Consider the following 19,755-nt stretch of genomic DNA (forward strand, 5'->3'; position numbering starts at 1 on the left):
CAGGCAGAACGGTAGCAGGGCAAAGCCTTTCTCAATGTGTCATAACACTGTTAGGTAGCTGTGGCCAGACACATGGCAGGTGATACCACCACCTTAAACTTCTGCTGACAAATGCAGACACATAAGTGACCAAGCAGAGAGCTGAGACCTCACCAGGATTATTTCTATATAGCCTTAACCAAAAGTGTGTTATGGTATACATTTACGTATTTTGTATTCATTTTTTTGTATTTTCTTTGTAAGGGAGGGAGCTGACTGTTGACTGGGGTTTTAATATTGGGATGCAGGCATTGTGTCAAATAAAGTCAATTTAAAAATGCCCTTACATATTCAAAAGTAGACTGTTATATTTAAACTGCCTTGCGGCTGAAAATATTTTACTCATTCAAAAATCGTTTAAAATTGACTGATTCATTAAAAAGAAAAGAATCTGAAACTGTCACTTGAGGCAAATTTGAAGGTTGAGCAGGTTGGTATGGCATAAATAAAGATGGTTCGACCATTGCCTTCAACCTTCTCGTTTGTAAGAATATATGTGCTGCAGCTAGGGGTGCTTTCACCATGAGCCACTCATTAGATGGGACGTTAAGGCACCCCTGTTCAGTCAACTGCATCGCCCCTCCACACTCCAACCCAGTGCGCCTCTCCGCTCCACCCCATCAGGTTGTGGAGTGGGGAGTCCTTCACCAGCAAGCACCATCTCTCTCTGACGCTCGCGGCTCTGATGCATTATCTGATTATGAAGCATTAAAGTGTATAATTGCCCCTTATCGCGAGAGGATTACAATGGCTTTACTCTATACATACGGCACCAGACAGAGAGACAGAGAGAGAGAGAGAGAGAGAGAGAGAGAGAGAGAGAGAGAGAGAGAGAGAGAGAGAGAGAGATAGAGAGAGAGATTCTGGATAAGTTTCAATCAAAACCCGAAGAAAACAATTAATGGTAATTCCTTATCGCCCCCAAGACAAAGAGAGCTGTGTTGTGAGTGGATGCATTTTTGTTGTGCAGCATCAGATCATTGAGTTCCTCTTGTCTTCGCAGAGCTTCTTTGACGGCTGGGACTGCACCAAGAAGAAAGACAAAACCAAGGGCCGGCAGGACACCTTCACGGGATGTGAGTTGAAACGCTTCATCTGCAAGCAGAACCAACTGTTGTTTTCATCTAAGAGTTAGCATAACTCAACTGCTCTGGCGGCTCTATGTATATATATGTATAAAGGTATACATGTATAGGTATTTATATCTATGTATATCTATACTTATACCTGTGTATATATATATATATACATATATAGGTATTTATGTATGTATATATATACATGTACCTGTATATATTTATATATATATTGTGAAGCAGAGAAATGCAAAGAAATATTAGCATTTCCGAGCGACAGTTTGTGAGTAAATGTAAATGTGAAAGTATTTGTACTTACAAATGAATCAAACAATTAATCAATTCATAATTGACTCATATATTTAATTGACTCATAATTTTTCAGATGATCGGCACAGAGTGAAGCTGCACCCGCTCCTAGGAGATCCGAATTCTGACTACATCAACGCCAACTACATCGACGTGAGTCTTAAGCCCTTGCATCGGGATACTGTCTGCCCATATAAGAAACATGCATAGGGTTTCCCTCTCATGCAGTCCAGCGCTCTTACTCAGCTGGCCATCCAATCAAACTCCTCTTGCCGTTGAGCCAGATGTCCTCGTTATGGAAGCCGCACCCAACTTCCATTACCCAGAATCCCTCACCCCTCATAACCCTGCTATCAATTTTAATAATACAGAAAGGAAAAAAATGTAATAACATATTCAGGAGGTAAAGCCTTTGGTAAGAGGCTGCAAATCCTAGAATTAAATAGATGTGATTGATGTTATTCAGTCTCTCTTTGCAGGAGACAGCTCTTTTGTTTTCCTACTCCCCACCTTAGTTCTCAGACAGTCTGCTTATCCGTCATGGGCTGTCACGGTGTGTAATGTCTGTAGACATTATGTTGGTCATGTGTGTCTACAGGACTATATATTTCTTTCTAAACATAATTATGGCAAACGTGCATGCGTTCACTAAAGTAATGCATCCATGCTTCAGAGACTTAAAATCGAACCAAAATAATTTTTAACATAAAAAATATGCGGCTTGAGAAATTTGATTAATAGCTGTAATTTATTTTGGCACTTTTTGTTGTTGTTATTTCAGTTGTGTCATGGTAAGTCATCTATCACGTTGAGATAATCGGAATGTCTTTTCAAACGTCCCATAGTACCCAATGTACCATTAACATTAGTCATCAGCACAATCTGAGTGCGTGTAGATAAAGTTTCAAGTTTTAAGTTGGAGTTTTTCCTAAAGTTACAGGAACAATAGTGGTATTATCATTCTATCTTAAAGTCATTAACAAGCACTCATTCATTGGTGGTTGATTTTTCCATTCAGTAGGTGCCGTTTCATCAAGTGCTAGCGTAGCTGAAGCGTTTGTTTCTCTCTAGCGAGAGTGGCTGCTGTGTTTTTAAACACCTAATTACCACGGGAGGACATTAGAAGCAGGGAGGCTGCTGTGACCGTCCAACAGACTAGGGTGTATACAGCAGAGGGGTTATTAGGACAACACCACTCAGGGAAGCTAGTTTCTGGCGAGGCCAACGGCACCGCGGGATAATGGCTGGTTTGCCAAAGTGGAGGATCGAGTTGGACAACCTCGTATTATTTTGGCAGAATTAAATGGAAAAAGTTTCCTAATCTCTGGAAAAAAAATAGTTTTTATTTTGAATTTTTTAAAGAGTTGCAGCAGACTTCATTTCCTTAGTGACTCAACGAGTACCAGACTCTGTCTGACTTTGCTTGTATGATTTAATGTTGTATACACTGTCTTGTGTAGGAGTCTGACTGCTTCCTAGACTTGTTTTTTGTTTGCAGTTCAGTTGTGCGTCACTGTCTTAAGCGCTCTACCCAAGATCATCATAACCCTAACAAACGGACCCTAACACACACACACACACACACACACACACACACACACACACACACACACACACACACACACACACGCACACATCTTCACTAATGCTAACCAACTGACCCATACATACACACACACACACACACACACACACACACACACTCACACTCACACTCACACTCACACACACACGCTTCTCTTCCCATGTTTCTGTAGCCATAACACCATAAGCTTCTCATTAACTAGATATATATCTGTTCTTTTTCTTCTTTCTACTTCCTCCTTCAATCTGGACCCTGTAGATTCGGATTAACAGGGAAGTAAGTACTGTCTCTTGCCTGCCACCACCCTCCCCCTGCCTCCACTCTTTATTTCCTCTTCAACCTCCTCCCCAATCCTCCCCCCTCCTCCCGCCCCTGTAGCTGAGTGAGGTGAGGCGTGTGTGGTGCGGGGCACCTGAACCAAGAGAGCAGGCCGTGTCCTCCTGGCTTGTTATCTACCCCCCCCCCCCCCCCCCCCCCATAGGTGTCAGGCTGTGAATGTGTGGAAGGGTGGGTGGGTGTGCCCTGTTGTGTGGTGTGTGTGTGTGTGTGGTGTGTGTGTGTGGTGTGTGGTGTGTGTGTGTGTGTGTGTGTGTGTGTGTGGTGTGTGTGTTGTGTGTGTGTGTGTGTGTGCTCATAAGGTGGATGGGGAGGAAAGGGGCAGGGGGGAGAAGACTCTGGAGGTTGCTGTTGCTATGGTGACTACTGTAGTGCTAAGTGGTGGAGTTGTGCTGGTTATGCTGATAGGGATGTCCGGGAGGGGGGGGGGGGGGGGGGGTGTATAGTGCAGGCCCATTCATCTCCATTTCAAACCTGTGTCCAGTTTTTTTTGTTTTTTTACTGAACGGCTGTAATTCGGTTGGACAATCCATCAACAACGTAGACGGCTCCAAAACATATTAAAGTAATAGTTCCCAACCAACAACAAGACCGCAACAACTCCAAGAAAAACATGGAGTTTATTAATGGCCGGGGGGGGCCTTGTGTGAGGGAGAGGTGGAACAGATTCATCTCCGGCTTCAGTTTGCCAAGCCCTTTTATAGACTCTTTACAGAAGAGCATTAGTGCTCAGTTTGGTAGCGTTAACGGTGTTGTAAACCAGACCAGCTGTTTCCCTTGGACTGAAGGCTCACATTTTAAATCACCTTATCCATGTTCCATCCATTGGAAACAGCTGTTTAATTTCAAACGTGAGGTAAGAGGTGTTTGTTTTCAATATTGGAGGACTTAGTCTTCAAGCCCCCCTGCGGATGCTGAGGTGCCCTCCTCATCCCTCCTCATGAACATCACATCTTTATCATTTGGGAAGGTCTTTCCTCCTCTTCATCAAAGGCTGTAATAACCTTTGTTATTGAAACTGCCAGAACATTCTCTGTACATGTGGAAAGTGGCTCCACATCCTGTCCATTTCCATCACCGCGTCCCGTGTCCATGTTTATGTTGCGTCTGTGTTTTTCCTCACCTGTGATCTCTGTGTTCGGGATGCTTGTGTGAATGGGGTTGAGAAAAAGGCAAGACTTGTTCTGAAGAAATAAAATGTTATCACGCAGAGTGTGAAATTGTCGGTTACAATGAGGGTATCGCCAAAAGAACAGGACCTATTGTGCCTTGTAATGGGACTGTATCATTTCCTTTTCTAAATGCAGGTTCAATTCACTTAATTGTTTTAGGGACCCCAAACAACCCGCCTGCACTTCTGGCAGTCATTCCATCATTATTTGTGTCGAGCATTTTTGGACATAAATGAGTCTAGCTTTGTAGAACTGCAGAAAAAAAGGAATCAATGCTGTCGGTATTACTTTTAGTTCGAAGACATTGATTAAGTGTTTTGTCACAGTACGGTTGGGTCCTGGGGGTGCTCAGGTTCGAGGGGAGGTTGATGTTTGAGGGGGAATGTCCTCCGAAGCCCGGGATCACACGGGAGGAAGGAGATTTATCGAGGCTGTGGCCTGTGGCAAGTGAGAATGCCTAAGAGCTTTACTAGACAAAAGGCTGGGATGGAGCCTTACTCACCAGACATAAGGGTGAGATAGAGCCTTACTCACCAGACATTAAGGTGAGATAGAGCCTTACTCACCAGACATAAGGGTGAGATAGAGCCTTACTCAATAGACATAAGGGTGAGATAGAGCCTTACTCACCAGACATTAAGGTGAGATAGAGCCTTACTCACCAGACATAAGGGTGAGATAGAGCCTTACTCACTGAATATAAGGGTGAGATAGAGCATGACCAGACATAAGGGTGAGATAGAGCATTACCAGACATAAGGGTGAGATAGAGCCTTACTCACCGAATATAAGGGTGAGATAGAGCCTTACCAGACATAAGGGTGAGATAGAGCCTTACTCACTGAATATAAGGGTGAGATAGAGCCTTACTCACTGAATATAAGGGTGAGATAGAGCCTTACCAGACATAAGGGTGAGATAGAGCCTTACTCACTGAATATAAGGGTGAGATAGAGCCTTACTCACTGAATATAAGGGTGAGATAGAGCCTTACTCAATAGACATAAGGGTGAGATAGAGCCTTACTCACTAGACATAAGGGTGAGATAGAGCCTTAATCAATAGACATAAGGGTGAGATAGAGCCTTACTCACTAGACATAAGGGTGAGATAGAGCCTTACTCAATAGACATAAGGGTGAGATAGAGCCTTACTCAATAGACATAAGGGTGAGATAGAGCCTTACTCACTAGACATAAGGGTGAGATAGAGCCTTATCAGAAATAAGTGTAGCCTTACAGGTGCAGACCGCTAACTGCATGTCGTCTCCTTCTGCTTTCAGGGCTACCATCGATCCAACCACTTCATCGCCACTCAGGGTGAGTATCATTGCAATACTATTTGTGTGTGTGGATGTGTGTGAGTGTGTGCGTATTATCGTGTGTTTTCCCTTTGTCATGTCGTAATCAATAAAGATGATCCACCAAGTGAACCCATGGTCAAGCCTCCGCCATTTTCTAATGTGATCTTGAAAAGGGGGCGACACGTGCTGCCAGCCTGCCGTGAAAGACTCCGCAATTGATGCCGGAGAATTAATCAAGAGTAAAGATTAATAATTAAAAACTTTCATTTTTGGCCTTCCCCTTCTCACCGGGTGGCACTTTTGAGGCTATACATGGCCTGAGAGCGAGAGGAACATTAATGTGCCTTTCATCACTGGAATAGAGAGAAGAAGGCTTTTGATAGACCTGTGTGTGTGTGTGTGGGGGGGGGGGAGATTATTGAGGTGAGATTCCCTTCCTCCGTTCACACAGTCAAGGTTTTTCTCTGTGTCCCCGCTCCTCGTTCTTCACACAGCGAAGGACATAATGTTGTTCTTTGTGAAGCGTTTTCTTACCTATGCCCCTCGTTGTTGTCCTCTGTGTGAAATGATTCGCCCTGTTTGCTGTTGCTTTGTAAAGCGCCCCGTCCTCTGCTGTCTCAGCCCTTCAGACTTTGTATCGACAGCAGGGCTCTGGAAAAAAAAAAAGAGACAAGAAAGATCCCTGCTCTGCCATCTTGACAAAGGAGGCGTTCCGCCTCGACGGCCAGAATAACCCAGGGCCTAAAACAGCCTCTTACTGAGGTGGATCGCCGGCGGCTGATAAGTGGCGCCGGTGACTTGAGTTTGTTTCTCCCTCTACCCCTCCGTGTCCCCAGGGCCCAAGCAGGAGATGGCGTATGACTTCTGGAGGATGGTGTGGCAGGAGAACTGCTTCAGCATCGTCATGATCACCAAGCTGGTGGAGGTCGGCCGGGTAGGTGGAAGACTCCTCTCGCGTCCCGTTTCACGCCCGGATCACAGGTTGTCACGCACTCGGACGGATCGAAAACAACTGGAAGCGTCTTGGCAGATGAATGCACACTGTGGCCTGTGTGTATATGTTTTGGACGGATTGGGAGCCCGGGGCTCTGCGTCCCTGTTCTCTGTGGACAGCCGGCAGTGCCAGAGTGGACAGAAAGCCGACCCCCTTATTATCATAGCCTGCCGCTATTAGCAGCATAACAGCTAAAGTGTTGCGTTATGGTGGTAAGAGTGGTATGGCTGGACAAAGATACCAATTGTTTCGAAACCGCACAATAGCATATATCGAAATATCCTGAAAGCGTTGGTCTAGGAATCCCAACTCTACAAGCAAATGTTAAAGCCGTTTCTCTAGGGCTGTGTTTAATCCCCCCCAGCCCTCCGCCACCACACACTCAGTAATCAGCGACTGAGTATTTGGCCGTGGGTCCTAATAACACCTTCCCTCTGGTGGAAATCACCTCCTTTGTGCTGAAGGGCGGAGGAAAGAATTACGGTGCCATTCACAATTATGGTCCGTTGCTTTCCGATAAAACTGCAAAAATCTTTTATTTTACTTAGTTTTTCTTGAAAATAATTAAAAAGAATATAGAAATACAGCTATGATTTTGTGAAAGGTAAAACATTTTAAGTGACAAAATGCTTCACTTACTTTAGTAGTAAATGTCCGGTTTAATTGGCAAAGTAAGATCTATATATACAAGTTAAACATTGATTTATACCGCAGAACTAATTGTTACAACTAAATGAAACTGGTGTTTGAAGGTAACAATAATGAAGAAAAGTATCTGTATTAATGCAGTCTACATGGTTGATATTTTGTGCCCTCAGGTTAAATGCTGTAAATACTGGCCTGATGACAGTGAGATGTACGGGGACATCAAGATAACTCTGTTGAAGACGGAGACGCTGGCAGAATACACTGTCCGCACCTTCGCCTTGGAGAGGGTGAGTTTACCGTTCACCAGCATGTGCCGCACCATGTGTATCCAACCCAATCCTGCTGTACACACAGTACTCAGTACTCAATACTCAAATATTGATCGCTCTGAATCCCTGGCTACCGCAGAGACACAATCAAACATACATTTCATGTTATTTTTTTGCAAAGTTGAATCTGGAGCATTGAACAGTATCACATGTGTGGGGAAGGGCAGCCTAGTGGTTAGGGGGTTGAATCTTAGCCCAAAGGTTGTGGGTTAGAACCCAACCGAAACCCTGAGAAGAAGCAAGCAGACCAACCTAACTCCTTGATGACCCTACCGGCTCCTTGATGACCCTACCTGCTCCTAATGACCCTACCTGCTCCTTAATGACCCTACCTGCTCCTAATGACCCTACCTGCTCCTTAATGACCCTACCTGCTCCTAATGACCCTACCTGCTCCTTAATGACCCTACCTGCTCCTTAATGACCCTACCTGCTCCTATTCATCCTTCTTGGGCCTAATGAACCCTACCTACTACTTAATGACGCTACCTGCTCTTTAATGTTATACTATCAGAAAAGATCACAAAGGGACTGTCTCAAGACACAAGTGATATCGTGTTAATAGACCAGTGAAAATTTCCGTTGCTCGTTTCAGTCGTTTGCTGGCCTATACGGCGCGTGTGGTTCAGGACCAAACCCAGGGGTCATTTGCTCAGTGCCTCAACAGAAACCCCAGACGGATTCCAGTGTTTAAAGTCGTGGTTCTTTTTTTGGCCACCTGGTAATCTCCCTCCTGGTCGATGGTACCCAGGGACAGGTCGCAGAGAAATAACAGGGCCAATAAACAAGCTATTATCAACTCATAGCTCACTGGCGTGGCACACGCTTATTCCAGAGAAGAGAGTCTGGGGGAGGGAGAGAAGAAAGGGGGTTAACCACTGACAGTTTGCGTTCACAGAGGCTTTCGAGCTCCTTTCTGTTGTTGTTGTTGTTGAGAAGAATTTTCCAGCTTAGATCTTTGCTTTGCGTTCGTTTACCTTGTCATCTCCGATCTGCGGTGGGAACACACCCGGTGTGTGCAGAGCACCGCTCCCGAGCTCCGGGGGATAAAGACACAGAGAAGTAAATCGTGCAGCTGTCACCCAGCCGCCCAGGTGGCCCACGCCCTTGACGCTCCGCACTCCCAAAGTAAAAGAAGGGTCGTATCACATCAATCACTGGGAGAGAGGGAGCAGGGGAGGAGGAGGGGGGCTGGGGGGGAGATGACTGGGGATGGATGGCAGCGTGTCTGTAATAAAGACATCTATCGGGAGCAGACTTGATTAGCGGAGACTGCTGACGGGCGGCCCAGTGGTGTACCGGTGGTGTCGCGGTCGTGTTCGCGTTCCTGGTGGTGTGTTGTGCTGACGGGCGGGCTCGGTGCTGTGGTATTCTGTGCCCAACAGAGAGGCTACTCGGCGAAGCACGAAGTCAGGCAGTTCCACTTCACGTCCTGGCCGGAGCACGGCGTCCCCTTCCACGCCACGGGCCTGCTGGCCTTCATACGGCGGGTCAAGGCCAGCACCCCCCCGGACGCCGGCCCCGTGGTGGTGCACTGCAGGTGGGGACGCTCCTCTGGCCTCCATGCGGTCCTCGTGGGATGATATGCGTCTAGTGTGTGTCATCTGGGGGAGGCTTGTATCCACAGTGTTGTACAATTCTGCACCCGTGCGTGTGTTTATATCATGGGGGACCCTAATAGGATTCCAAAACACTGACAGGGTAAAAGACATGCATAATGCAGTTGAGTTCATGTTTTAACTAATACCTAAAGGTATTGAGTAAAGAGAGAAATACTAATGAGCATTTCTGACGTGTTTTTTATTATTAATTCCACCTTATCGTACCTTATTCAACATTCAAATGTCCCCCGTGTTCTTTTTGTAATATAAATTAAAAGTACACCTTATGTTGTCCACCTCATCTCCCATTGTCACTAACCCGGGAGATATATATATAATACTGGTAACAAGCATGTGTGTAGGATAAAGCATTCCTTCCTGTGTACCAGTTTGGGGCTATGTGTATTATGGTGTATTAGGGTGTATTAGGGTGTATTGTGGGGTATTATGGTGTATCACGGTGTAATACGGTGTATGGTTTTGTTGTGGTGTAATATGGCTTATTGTGGTGTATAGTGGTGCATTATGGTGCGCTATGTTGTACTATGGTGTACTACGGTGTATTCTGGTGCATTATAACGTGCTCCTTCCTGTGTAACAGCGTGGGGGCAGGTCGAACCGGCTGCTACATCGTCCTGGACGTGATGCTGGACATGGCCGAGTGTGAGGGCGTGGTGGACATCTACAACTGCGTCAAGACCCTCTGCTCTCGTCGCATCAACATGATCCAAACAGAGGTCACATACACATATGAATATGTGCTTTCAGTCATGTCTAGTAGCCCAAAGCACACAGTGTGCCAATTTCATTTCATATTTGTAGCGCGACCCAAAAAAGAAATAGATTCATGTTGATTTGACGGAACAAAGCAAACAGAGCGGGAATGGAGAGCGGCTGTATTTTGTCGCTTGCTTCCTATAGCACTTCATTCTTCATTATATGAGAGGAAGAGATGCATGCAGCCTACATGAACCCCTGTAGCCTAGAAACATATCATTACATACAATACAGAAAGGAATAAATCTGAATAAATAACTCAAAACAAGTACATGGATAGTATGGTGAATGAAATCAGACTTTGTTCTCTATGTGACTAATTGAATACATTAAAATGTGCTCCTTGGCATTTATTTATTCATGTATTTATAGTTCTGACAAACTTTATGAATGTAGCGAGTTGCGATGGGTTGTTATGAGTTGTGTAAAGGAAAAAGTGGTTCTTCAAACGATAAGATCACCATGGTTCCTTTTGTGAGCTCTCCATCACACACTTCCCTTTGGAACTGCACAAACTTTGCGAATCCCTTTATTTCCATCTAAATCTAATATTGGCTCAACTGTTAATTACATTTGCAGTCATTAACACTGACAGTATAATGAAATGCACAGTCCAAGAGTGTTTGTTGACTCATAATTAGTTATTAATTCCCTGGCATGAGCTCTTTGAAACAGTATAGCACATGTTTAATTCAGGACAAGAAGGGGAGATTAAAAATGAAAAAAATATCCAATGTTTACCTTTCCTGATTATTTATTGATATGTAGTCATGCACAGCTCTCTCCTTCCTGCTATGGACAGAGCCAGATGGAGACATGCACGTTTGCAAACAGACACACACACACACACACACACACACACACACACACACACACACACACACACACACACACACACACTGACACACATTTTCATGATCCAACCTGTATTTTATCTCGGCTCTGCAGGAGCAGTATGTCTTCATCCACGACGCCATCTTGGAGGCCTGTCTGTGCGGGGAGACGGCCATCTTGGTGAACGAGTTCGCCCTCACCTACAAAGAGATGCTGCGGGTGGACTCACAGAGCAACTCCTCACAGCTAAGAGAAGAGTTCCAGGTCAGTTGAACGACAGCGGCGGTCCGCTGCATCAACATTTCAGCCCACTGGGTTAAGCTATAATCAAATATAGATGAAGGTTGTTTGGCGTCAATGTCAACAAAAACAGGTATGGAGGAGACATGGGGATAGGTTGAGGGATAGGGGAGAGGTGTTTTTTATTTTTGCTTGGATGCAAGGTCATACATCCTAGGTTGAGTTTTTTTTTGTGTGTGTGTGTGTGTGTGTGTGTGTGTTTGTGTATCAAGGATCGACATATAACCTAGCCGCAGTCCTAATATTCTTCCAACCTCTCACTTTTACTCTCTGAATTGTTTAATTTTGTGGTGAGATATATTTATACTATGTATGCAGAGGATTAGTTATGAAAAACGAGGCTGTCACATTACCGCTGTGAGAAGAAACCTCCCATGGACAGGAGAACGAGGAGTCAGCCTCATCGTGTTATAGAGGCATTTAAGACCCGATGGACAGGTTTTGTATGATACCGAAAAAAACAAGACTTTCTAGCCACCATTGACTTTGTCTGAGACTCCTCCAACCCCTCTAATCTAGGACTGTATTATCCTCTAAGAGGAAGTTCTTCGATAGTCCTGGCTGGCTGATGATGCAGAGCTATCCCTTGCATGGATCTTCCTCCCATTTGTAGTTGTTTTTCTAGTTTGCTTTTCCACTACTGCCGTCAAAAAAAACACAACAAAAAAATACAACAAAAACAAGATTATGTAAGCGTCTGCTTGGGACTCTGAGGCTTGGATAACGCTAGAGATGAACTGCTACCAACAACACATCGATGGGGAAAGAAGCTCTTCAAAGTTAACATTGTTTCAGAAATAATAACACGTGTGTTCGTCCCTGACATCCTTTGGTTATTAGCCGTTGTTTCACTGCGTTGTCTAGCAGCTGTGTTCCCTCCCTCTGATCAGTTGGCCGCCGCATTGATTCCCTCCTCTCGCATTTCAAAGCAATCCTGGAATCAGCTTGTGTCTCCTCCGCTCTCCTCTTTTTGATACCATATTCGATTGTACACTTATTTTCTCTACACGAGTTTACGCCGGATTCACTACCTGGGTGCTTTATTGGGGAGAGTCGGGTGACAGACCGGGTGGGGCAGCTCTCTGGTTACAAAGTGTTCATGTTGAGGATCGGACGCGATCGCCTTCGGTATCCCTTTGATCTTGTAAACCCATCCGTCTGACATTGGTAAGGGGCGGGGAGGGGGGGCGGGGGGGGAACCTTTTTAGAGCATCCTACGCTCAGAGTGTACGGGCCGAAACACAGAGCAGCAGCCTGCCTCCTTAGAGCCTCCCAGATCTACACTTCATTAGTCATCTTCTGTTCTAATTATCCTTAAAAAAAATTATCTTTAGATTGTCCTTGTACACCAGAGTAAACATGGTGTTTATCAAAGATAATTGGCCAGGAAATGTTGCGTTTGGGTTGCAGAAACATTTCCTTTATTACGACGGCGGGGTAATGAAGCGTCGGTTGTTTGTACTCAATCACTTTAGCATAATGATGTTCAGAGGTTATTACATCATCATTAGGGCTTGAGGCATTCCTGTATATGTCCACTTGTCTACTTCATACCTTCATACATCCAATTTTCTACTTCATACATTAATACATCCACTAGGTCACTTCATTCCTCTATTAGTCCATTAGTTCACCTAATTAATTTATACATTGCCAAGGTCACTTCAGTCCTCTATTTGTCCACTTGTTCACTTCATTCCTTCATGCATCCACTTGTTCATTTCATTCCTTCATACATCCACTAGTTCACATTCAATGAGACAAATACAATTATTGAATGTTTCTCAGGAAATACATTTCCAATGTTTTAGAAAAAGCTCTCTCTGTGTGACAAACCGATTCGCTATATCTCCACTTTGTTGGAAATCGTTATTTCCGGAGGGATGTCACTTCCTGTCAACGTTTAGGTCCGGTAGCGTCCATTTCCCCCGCTCTCCCAACACCTATCTTGCATTCAGAACCCTAATCCTAACCCCCAGACGATGAGTAGGCGACGGGATCTCCGATTGCCCGGTGTCGCAAGACTAATGTCCCTCTCTCCCTCCAGACTCTGAACTCGGTCACCCCCCACATCGACGTGGAGGAGTGCAGCATCGCCCTGCTGCCGAGGAACCGTGAGAAGAACCGCAGCATGGACGTGCTGCCGCCCGACCGCGCCCTGGCCTTCCTGGTGACCACGGAGGGAGAGAGCAACAACTACATCAACGCCGCGCTCACAGACAGCTTCTACCGGCCCGCCGCGCTCATCGTGACCCCCCACCCGCTGCCTGGGACCACCGCAGACTTCTGGAGGCTGGTGTTCGACTACGGCTGCACCGCCGTCGTCATGCTCAACCAGCTCAACCAATCAAACTCCGCCTGGGTGAGCGAGCCAAAGCTTCCTATCAGCACCTTTCCAATTGGCCTGTTAACCATTGGCTCGTTCTTATTGGTTTGTTCCAATGCTGCAGGGAAGATACCTGTGTTTGCATGTATAGAGGAGTATTTTGATAGATGTATGTGCCCGGATGTGTGTGAATGTCTGTGTGTCGACGGGTATGTATATGTGTCCAGTGTGTATGCTGCATGCTTGTTTGTGGAAGTGTGGTTGTGTGTCTTTGGGTGCATGTGTTAGCATGCGGACATGTGTGTGTGTTTGTGTGGATGTATTTCAGGGGTATTTTTCTGTGTGAATTTAACTTGAGTTTCCCCTGCCACCGCCTCCTCCGTCTGGTTTGTGTATCTCTGTGTTTGGGATTAGCTCCGTCGAGCCATATTGTGGAGCTTTGATCTCTGACCACATTGATCTGAAGGCATCGCCTGATAGCTCCGCCTCGCTCCCATGTTTCAAGTTGGAGCTCTGGATAATAGCTTCACCCTCCAGGCTCTCTCAAGGTCCTCTTTGTTGCCTGCGCTCTTTCTCCTTTAAGCCCACACTCGCCTGGGCTGCAGTATCTCTGGCTCTGACGGGATGCTCTGCATCCTCACATGTGGGGATATGAGATCCTGCGTCGGGCAGATTAAATGCATATCCAGCATGTTGACGAACGTCGGTGTGATGTCATAGGCATGTGATTTAAGGCCGTTTTCTTTTTCTTAATGCCTATGGGTGATAAATAAAACCCAAACTATTTAATGGTGACTCTCACCTTTTGACTTGACAGGCTTTTATTTTGTACCTCCCATACTTAATGTTTCATCCTTGTTCCGGTTTTATGGGCCAGTCTTGAACTGCGTCAGGGCGGGTTGCTGACCTGCTTTTAAGCATAGTCATATGCTGCTAATGAGTATAAACGCTCTTTTAATTTATTGCTTCTCTCTCTCGGGGGTTTATGGGTCTTGGCATATCTTGGAGAAATTATGAGTAAATGATGGCTCTGAGTTCATTAATTTCCCACTCATGAGGTTAGACAGCTCATATTTTTTATCCAGAGATGTTAGATGTAATTGACTGCAGTACTGTGTATCCTGAAAGAGTGATTCAAATGGAAATGCCAACTGCACTACACTATACTATAATGTACTATATTGCGCTAGAAAACACTATAATACAATATACTTCACTAAACGAAACTGTAACCAATAAGGGAAAAGGTGATGAAATCTTTGAAGCGTTTCCCTTACAGAGAGAGATGATTGCGGGGTCAGAGAGGTTATGTGGTTGCAAACTGCAGGATCACTTCTGATCAGCCCTGAGTCCTGCTGTCAGGCAGCGTGCATGATAGATGATGAAATAAGGGGAATGGGTCTGTGTGACTTCACTCTTGCAAATTTGTTTTTAATATATATGTATGTATAGTTTATGTCTATATTTATATATATATGTAGATTTATACGTGCATATGTATATATTGCGGGAGCCCAGGAGATATGTGATTATAGAAAGGATCCGGGTTGAGACTAGTGTGTGCGTGCGGGCATGCCTGTACTCTCTTTATTCAGGGATTGAGTGTAGAGTTGGCATCGCAGTAGATACCAGACACAGAGGGAACGATGTGAGTGTAATTCCCTGGTGGGATCCTCAGGATTACGATCTGCAAGATGCTTTTACTGCTGGCCATTGAAAAGACTGCCTGGTGGCACGATTATTTAATCCACAAACATAGGCTTTCTGGATCGTGATACGGAACTAATCTCTCATTCACATTTAAGAATTATGCAGAGGATGCAACAAAAAAGAATTGTATAGCATAGTATAGTAAAGCATAGTATAGTATAATATAGTGTAGTACTATATAGTGTTGTATAGTGAATTCTATTATATATAGTACATATAGACGAAGGTCATTGGTTTACCTGCTGCTTTCCATCTCTGCACAACGCATCGCCTTTATGTCTCCTTTCTATCTTTAACATTTGTTCCGTCTTTCTGTCCTCCTCTGTGTCTCCCTGCCGCCCCCTCCCCCTGCAGCCCTGTGTTCAGTACTGGCCCGAGCCCGGCCTCCAGCAGTACGGGCCCATGGAAGTGGAGTTCCTGTCCATGTCGGCGGACGACGACGTCGTCACACGTCTGTTCCGGGTCAAGAACGTGACGCGGGTAGGTGGTCTACTGTCCCCTGAACACACCCGCGGGCGTATGCTCCCGTCCCCCTCGAGAGATGGTCTGTCACCCAAGGCGGTACCTTGAGTGTGTTTTCACTCCAGTGAGCCGTTCACTTGCTGTGAATGTCAAATGTCTTCCTAGCCAATATTTATCTTTTCTGGCTATAGTCACCGTAGAAAGGGATCTGGGGCCTCCTGTATTTACATAGGGCCACCTGAATCACGGGTTAAAAGGCTACGCCTCTGCAGGATAGGAAACCATATGAGGTCCTTTGACTGAGATAATGATGGTCCAGTTATCTGTCTCTCAAACCGACTTTTGATTGCCTAGGAGGCGGTCTGTGTACTGTCCGGTGAATAGGAGTATGCTCCAAAAAATAACGTATTTCATGACAATACCATCCATATGTATGCCAGCAGTTCTCTCAGGTGCCAGCCCTCTCATCCCTCCCCCCGAGTCCACAGCTTTTTGATTTGTTCCTAAACCGTGTCGCACATCCAAATGAGACGCCTGACATGCGGGGAATTAGGCAGAACTTTTGAGAGGGGCGGGAAGCCAAACAGAGCGTCTGACAGCGTTGTCACTGTGCGGGGGCAGAGGGGACGTCTGCTTCCTCTACCAGGGCCCCGCCACGCTGAATACAAATGTGTGTGTGACTGTGTGTGTGTGTGTGTGTGTGTGTGTGGGGGGTGTAAATGTGTACGCTTGCGTCAACTCCCTCCGCTGTGTACCCAAAAAAATCTCAACCTCTGTGATCCTCGTCTCCTTCTGTACGGCTATTCAAATATAGAACTTCAAGCGAGTCAATTTTATCCCCCTGAAGCGAATCTCTGACAAACGCAGACTATTACAAATGTGCATTCAGGCGAGCTCAATCACGGACGTCATTCTGAGTGGCGGGAACGGCGGCGCGTTGCCCGGCCGTACTCTGGCATGCTGGAACTCAAAACCCCGCCCCCCCCCCCCACCCCCCACCCCCCCCCCCCCCCCCCACCCCCCCCCCCCCCCCACCCCACACCCCCACCCCCCCCCCCCCCCCCCCCCCCCCCCCCCCCCCCCCCCCCCCCCACCCCCACCCCCCCCCCCCCCCCACCCCACAGGTTGGCCTACCTCCCCCCGGCCTCCCCTGACAGGTTAGTCCACCTCTCCCTCCTGTTCTCTCCCCCCCGGCCCCGCCGGGCTACATCCCTGGTTGGAAAACGTTCCATCTCTCCCCTCCCTCCCGCTCGCTTAGCACTTCCTCACGCCGGTCGTCGAGCAAAAAGTCCCCGGAAAAGTGCAGCGCAGGCATGTGCTAGAGGATGAGGTACCGAGCCGGGGCCATGTCGGCACGCTCTGTAAATCCCCCCCCACCCCCCTTCAGCGAGGCCATTCCTCGGAGCGTCGTCGGCGCCTCCGCCAGCCCAATTTGCGTGACTTACAGCGGCTCCGGTGCTCCTTAAGTGCCGGCTGGAGGGCCGCGAGGAGCCAGGAGCTACGAGCGCGCCGAGGCCCCCGCGCCCGGCTCAGCTCCCGATCCGACCGGCCGCCCATAAATCTCCTGGTCAGACTGCTGACTGAGCACCGCCGAGAGACGCCCGCCCCTGGCTCGGTGGGGGCAGGGAGGGAGGGAGGGGAGGGGGTGTCACACACACACACACTCCATTGTTGCTCTGGCAACAGTGCCAGGATCCAGGCACACGTCAGGTGCATGCCAACAACCACACATGATCGCAAATATGTATACACGTGCATGTAGATTCGCACACACACATTCGTCACTAACACACGCACGCATGCATGCATGGTCGAAAATTCATACACGTGCTAGTAGATATGCACATACACACAAACACATACACACACCCACATGATCACAAATCCATACACATGACACCATGATATGCACCGATGCACAGCGCAGACTCGCACACATGCACGATAAAAAATCCATACACATGGAGATAGATGCACAAACAAGTCATCATACAGACATGCACATACATGCACATACGCATATGCACTTGTACAAACCTCTATAGATGCACACGGACACTCGTATTACATATGTGTGTGTGTCTTGCCAGACCTTCAGACTTCGTGTGTGTCCTTTCATGGAAAGCTCCAAGATGACCATCTCTTTAGAATCACAGTCCTTCCGACTCCATGTGTGTGTGTGTGTGTGTGTGTGTGTGTGTGTGTGTGTGTGTGTGTGTGTCCTGTGCAGCTCCAAGATGACCACAGCCAAAGAAACACAGTCCTTCAGACTCCCTCTGTGTGTGTGTGTGTGTGTGTGTGTGTGTGTGTGTGTGTGTGTGTGTGTGTGTGTGTGTGTGTGGTTGTGTGTGTGTGTGTGTGTGTGTGTGTGACCTTGATGGCCATGGCTAAAGAAGCCCAGTCCTTCACACTCTGTGTGTGTGTATCCTGTGCAGCTCCAGGAGGGTCAGCTGGTGGTGTGTCAGTTCCAGTTCCTCCGCTGGTCACCATACCGAGACGTGCCCGACTCCAAGAAGGCCTTCCTCAACCTGCTGGCTCAAGTCCACAAGTGGCAGCGCGAGTGTGGGGAGGGACGCACCATCGTCCACTGCCTGTGAGTACTAGCGATGTGAATAACTCCAATTTTTCATGGTCTGAACGATGGTGGTATGAACGAATAATCGATTATTCGATGTGTGCCGACATTCACAAAGGCAGCCATGGATCATCGGCAAGAAATCACTTAATATCTTAAAAGCAAAAATACAAGTACCTGCTAAGTAGTTCCAGTCAAATTGTCTGTTCAGCCCTCATAATGAGAGCTGGTAAATTGTGAAAAATGCATTTAACTGTAATCCGAAAACGCGGTTATATGCTATAGTCCCTATAGTATCTGTGGTATAAAGGCTGAATCGCGACGGTCTATACTTTCAATGAAGAGTGAAGAGTATGTGTTTATAATTTGAAATTCGTCCCAGCCTTTATACCACAGATACTATAGGGTCTATATCATAAACCGCGTTTTCTGATTTCAGTTTAATGTAACAGTAAGCTGACAACATCCCTAATTAACACCGCAACTGCAAATTAACCACACAGAGATAACCATGGCAACGGGTCAAACCAATTTTCTTATGGCAATAATTCGGTGCGCACATCCGCCGTGTTGATAAACAAATAATCCCCCTATAAATGAATGGCCTTAATTTATTTTCTATGGCAAGTGACCATGGTATAAGCAGGATAATGCCCTTGGACACCTGTCTGACATTAGTTGTGTTCGTTAATTCTTGTTTAATTGAATGGGAAAAAATGTAAACGGTCCAAATGTTAAAAATCGACTTTGACCCTCGGGAACGAATAATCGAATGATCGAATATTCTGTCTCATCCCGAGTGAGTACCGCCTCTGTTACAGCCCTCAGACCCTCAGGGTGTGTGTGGTTACATACCATCAGTGTGTGTGTGTGTGGTTACATACCATCAGTGTGTGCATGTGTGTGTGTGTGTGGTTACACACCATCTGTGTGTGTGTGTGGTTACATACTATAAGTGTGTGTGTGTGTGTGTGTGTGATTACATACCATCAGTGTGTGTGTGTGTGTGTGTGTGTGTGGTAACACACCATCAGTGTGTCTGTGTGGTTACATACTATCAGTGTGTCTGTGTGGTTACATACAATCAGACCACCAATGTGTGTGTGTCTGGTTCAAGACCATCAGTGTGTGTGTGGTTCCAGAACAGTTTGTGTGTGACTCCTAATAACAGAGTTAATACGATCAACGACTTCTATTTCTCGTTCCGCGTTTTGGAGTTTTATTGGATTAAAACCGAAGAGAATTCTGAAGCAATATATGAATGTCAACTGAACTCTCTTAACCCTTGACTGACAACCTGGTGTGTGTACACGGTTGGAAGGGCTTTGATGAATGATGAGCTACAAGCTGGTGTTTGTGAGTGTGTATGTGTGCGTGTG

General features: G+C 46.3%; 1 protein-coding gene across 2 annotated transcripts in view; it reads left to right on the top strand.

The window, feature by feature from the left end:
• Window positions 1-19,755, top strand: part of ptprub (protein tyrosine phosphatase receptor type Ub) — a 136,489-nt gene that overhangs the window by 111,833 nt on the left and 4,901 nt on the right. For both annotated transcript variants that reach the window (XM_056603076.1, XM_056603077.1), the window contains exons 17-27: window positions 1,043-1,115; window positions 1,501-1,577; window positions 5,800-5,836; window positions 6,657-6,754; window positions 7,633-7,749; window positions 9,177-9,331; window positions 9,994-10,129; window positions 11,118-11,267; window positions 13,351-13,665; window positions 15,694-15,819; window positions 18,237-18,394. In XM_056603076.1, the coding sequence (XP_056459051.1) occupies window positions 1,043-1,115; window positions 1,501-1,577; window positions 5,800-5,836; window positions 6,657-6,754; window positions 7,633-7,749; window positions 9,177-9,331; window positions 9,994-10,129; window positions 11,118-11,267; window positions 13,351-13,665; window positions 15,694-15,819; window positions 18,237-18,394 (1,442 nt within the window). The remainder of the gene's footprint in view (window positions 1-1,042; window positions 1,116-1,500; window positions 1,578-5,799; window positions 5,837-6,656; window positions 6,755-7,632; window positions 7,750-9,176; window positions 9,332-9,993; window positions 10,130-11,117; window positions 11,268-13,350; window positions 13,666-15,693; window positions 15,820-18,236; window positions 18,395-19,755) is intronic.

Source organism: Gadus chalcogrammus, chromosome 11, assembly GCF_026213295.1.
Source record: "Gadus chalcogrammus isolate NIFS_2021 chromosome 11, NIFS_Gcha_1.0, whole genome shotgun sequence".
Lineage (NCBI taxonomy): Eukaryota > Metazoa > Chordata > Actinopteri > Gadiformes > Gadidae > Gadus > Gadus chalcogrammus.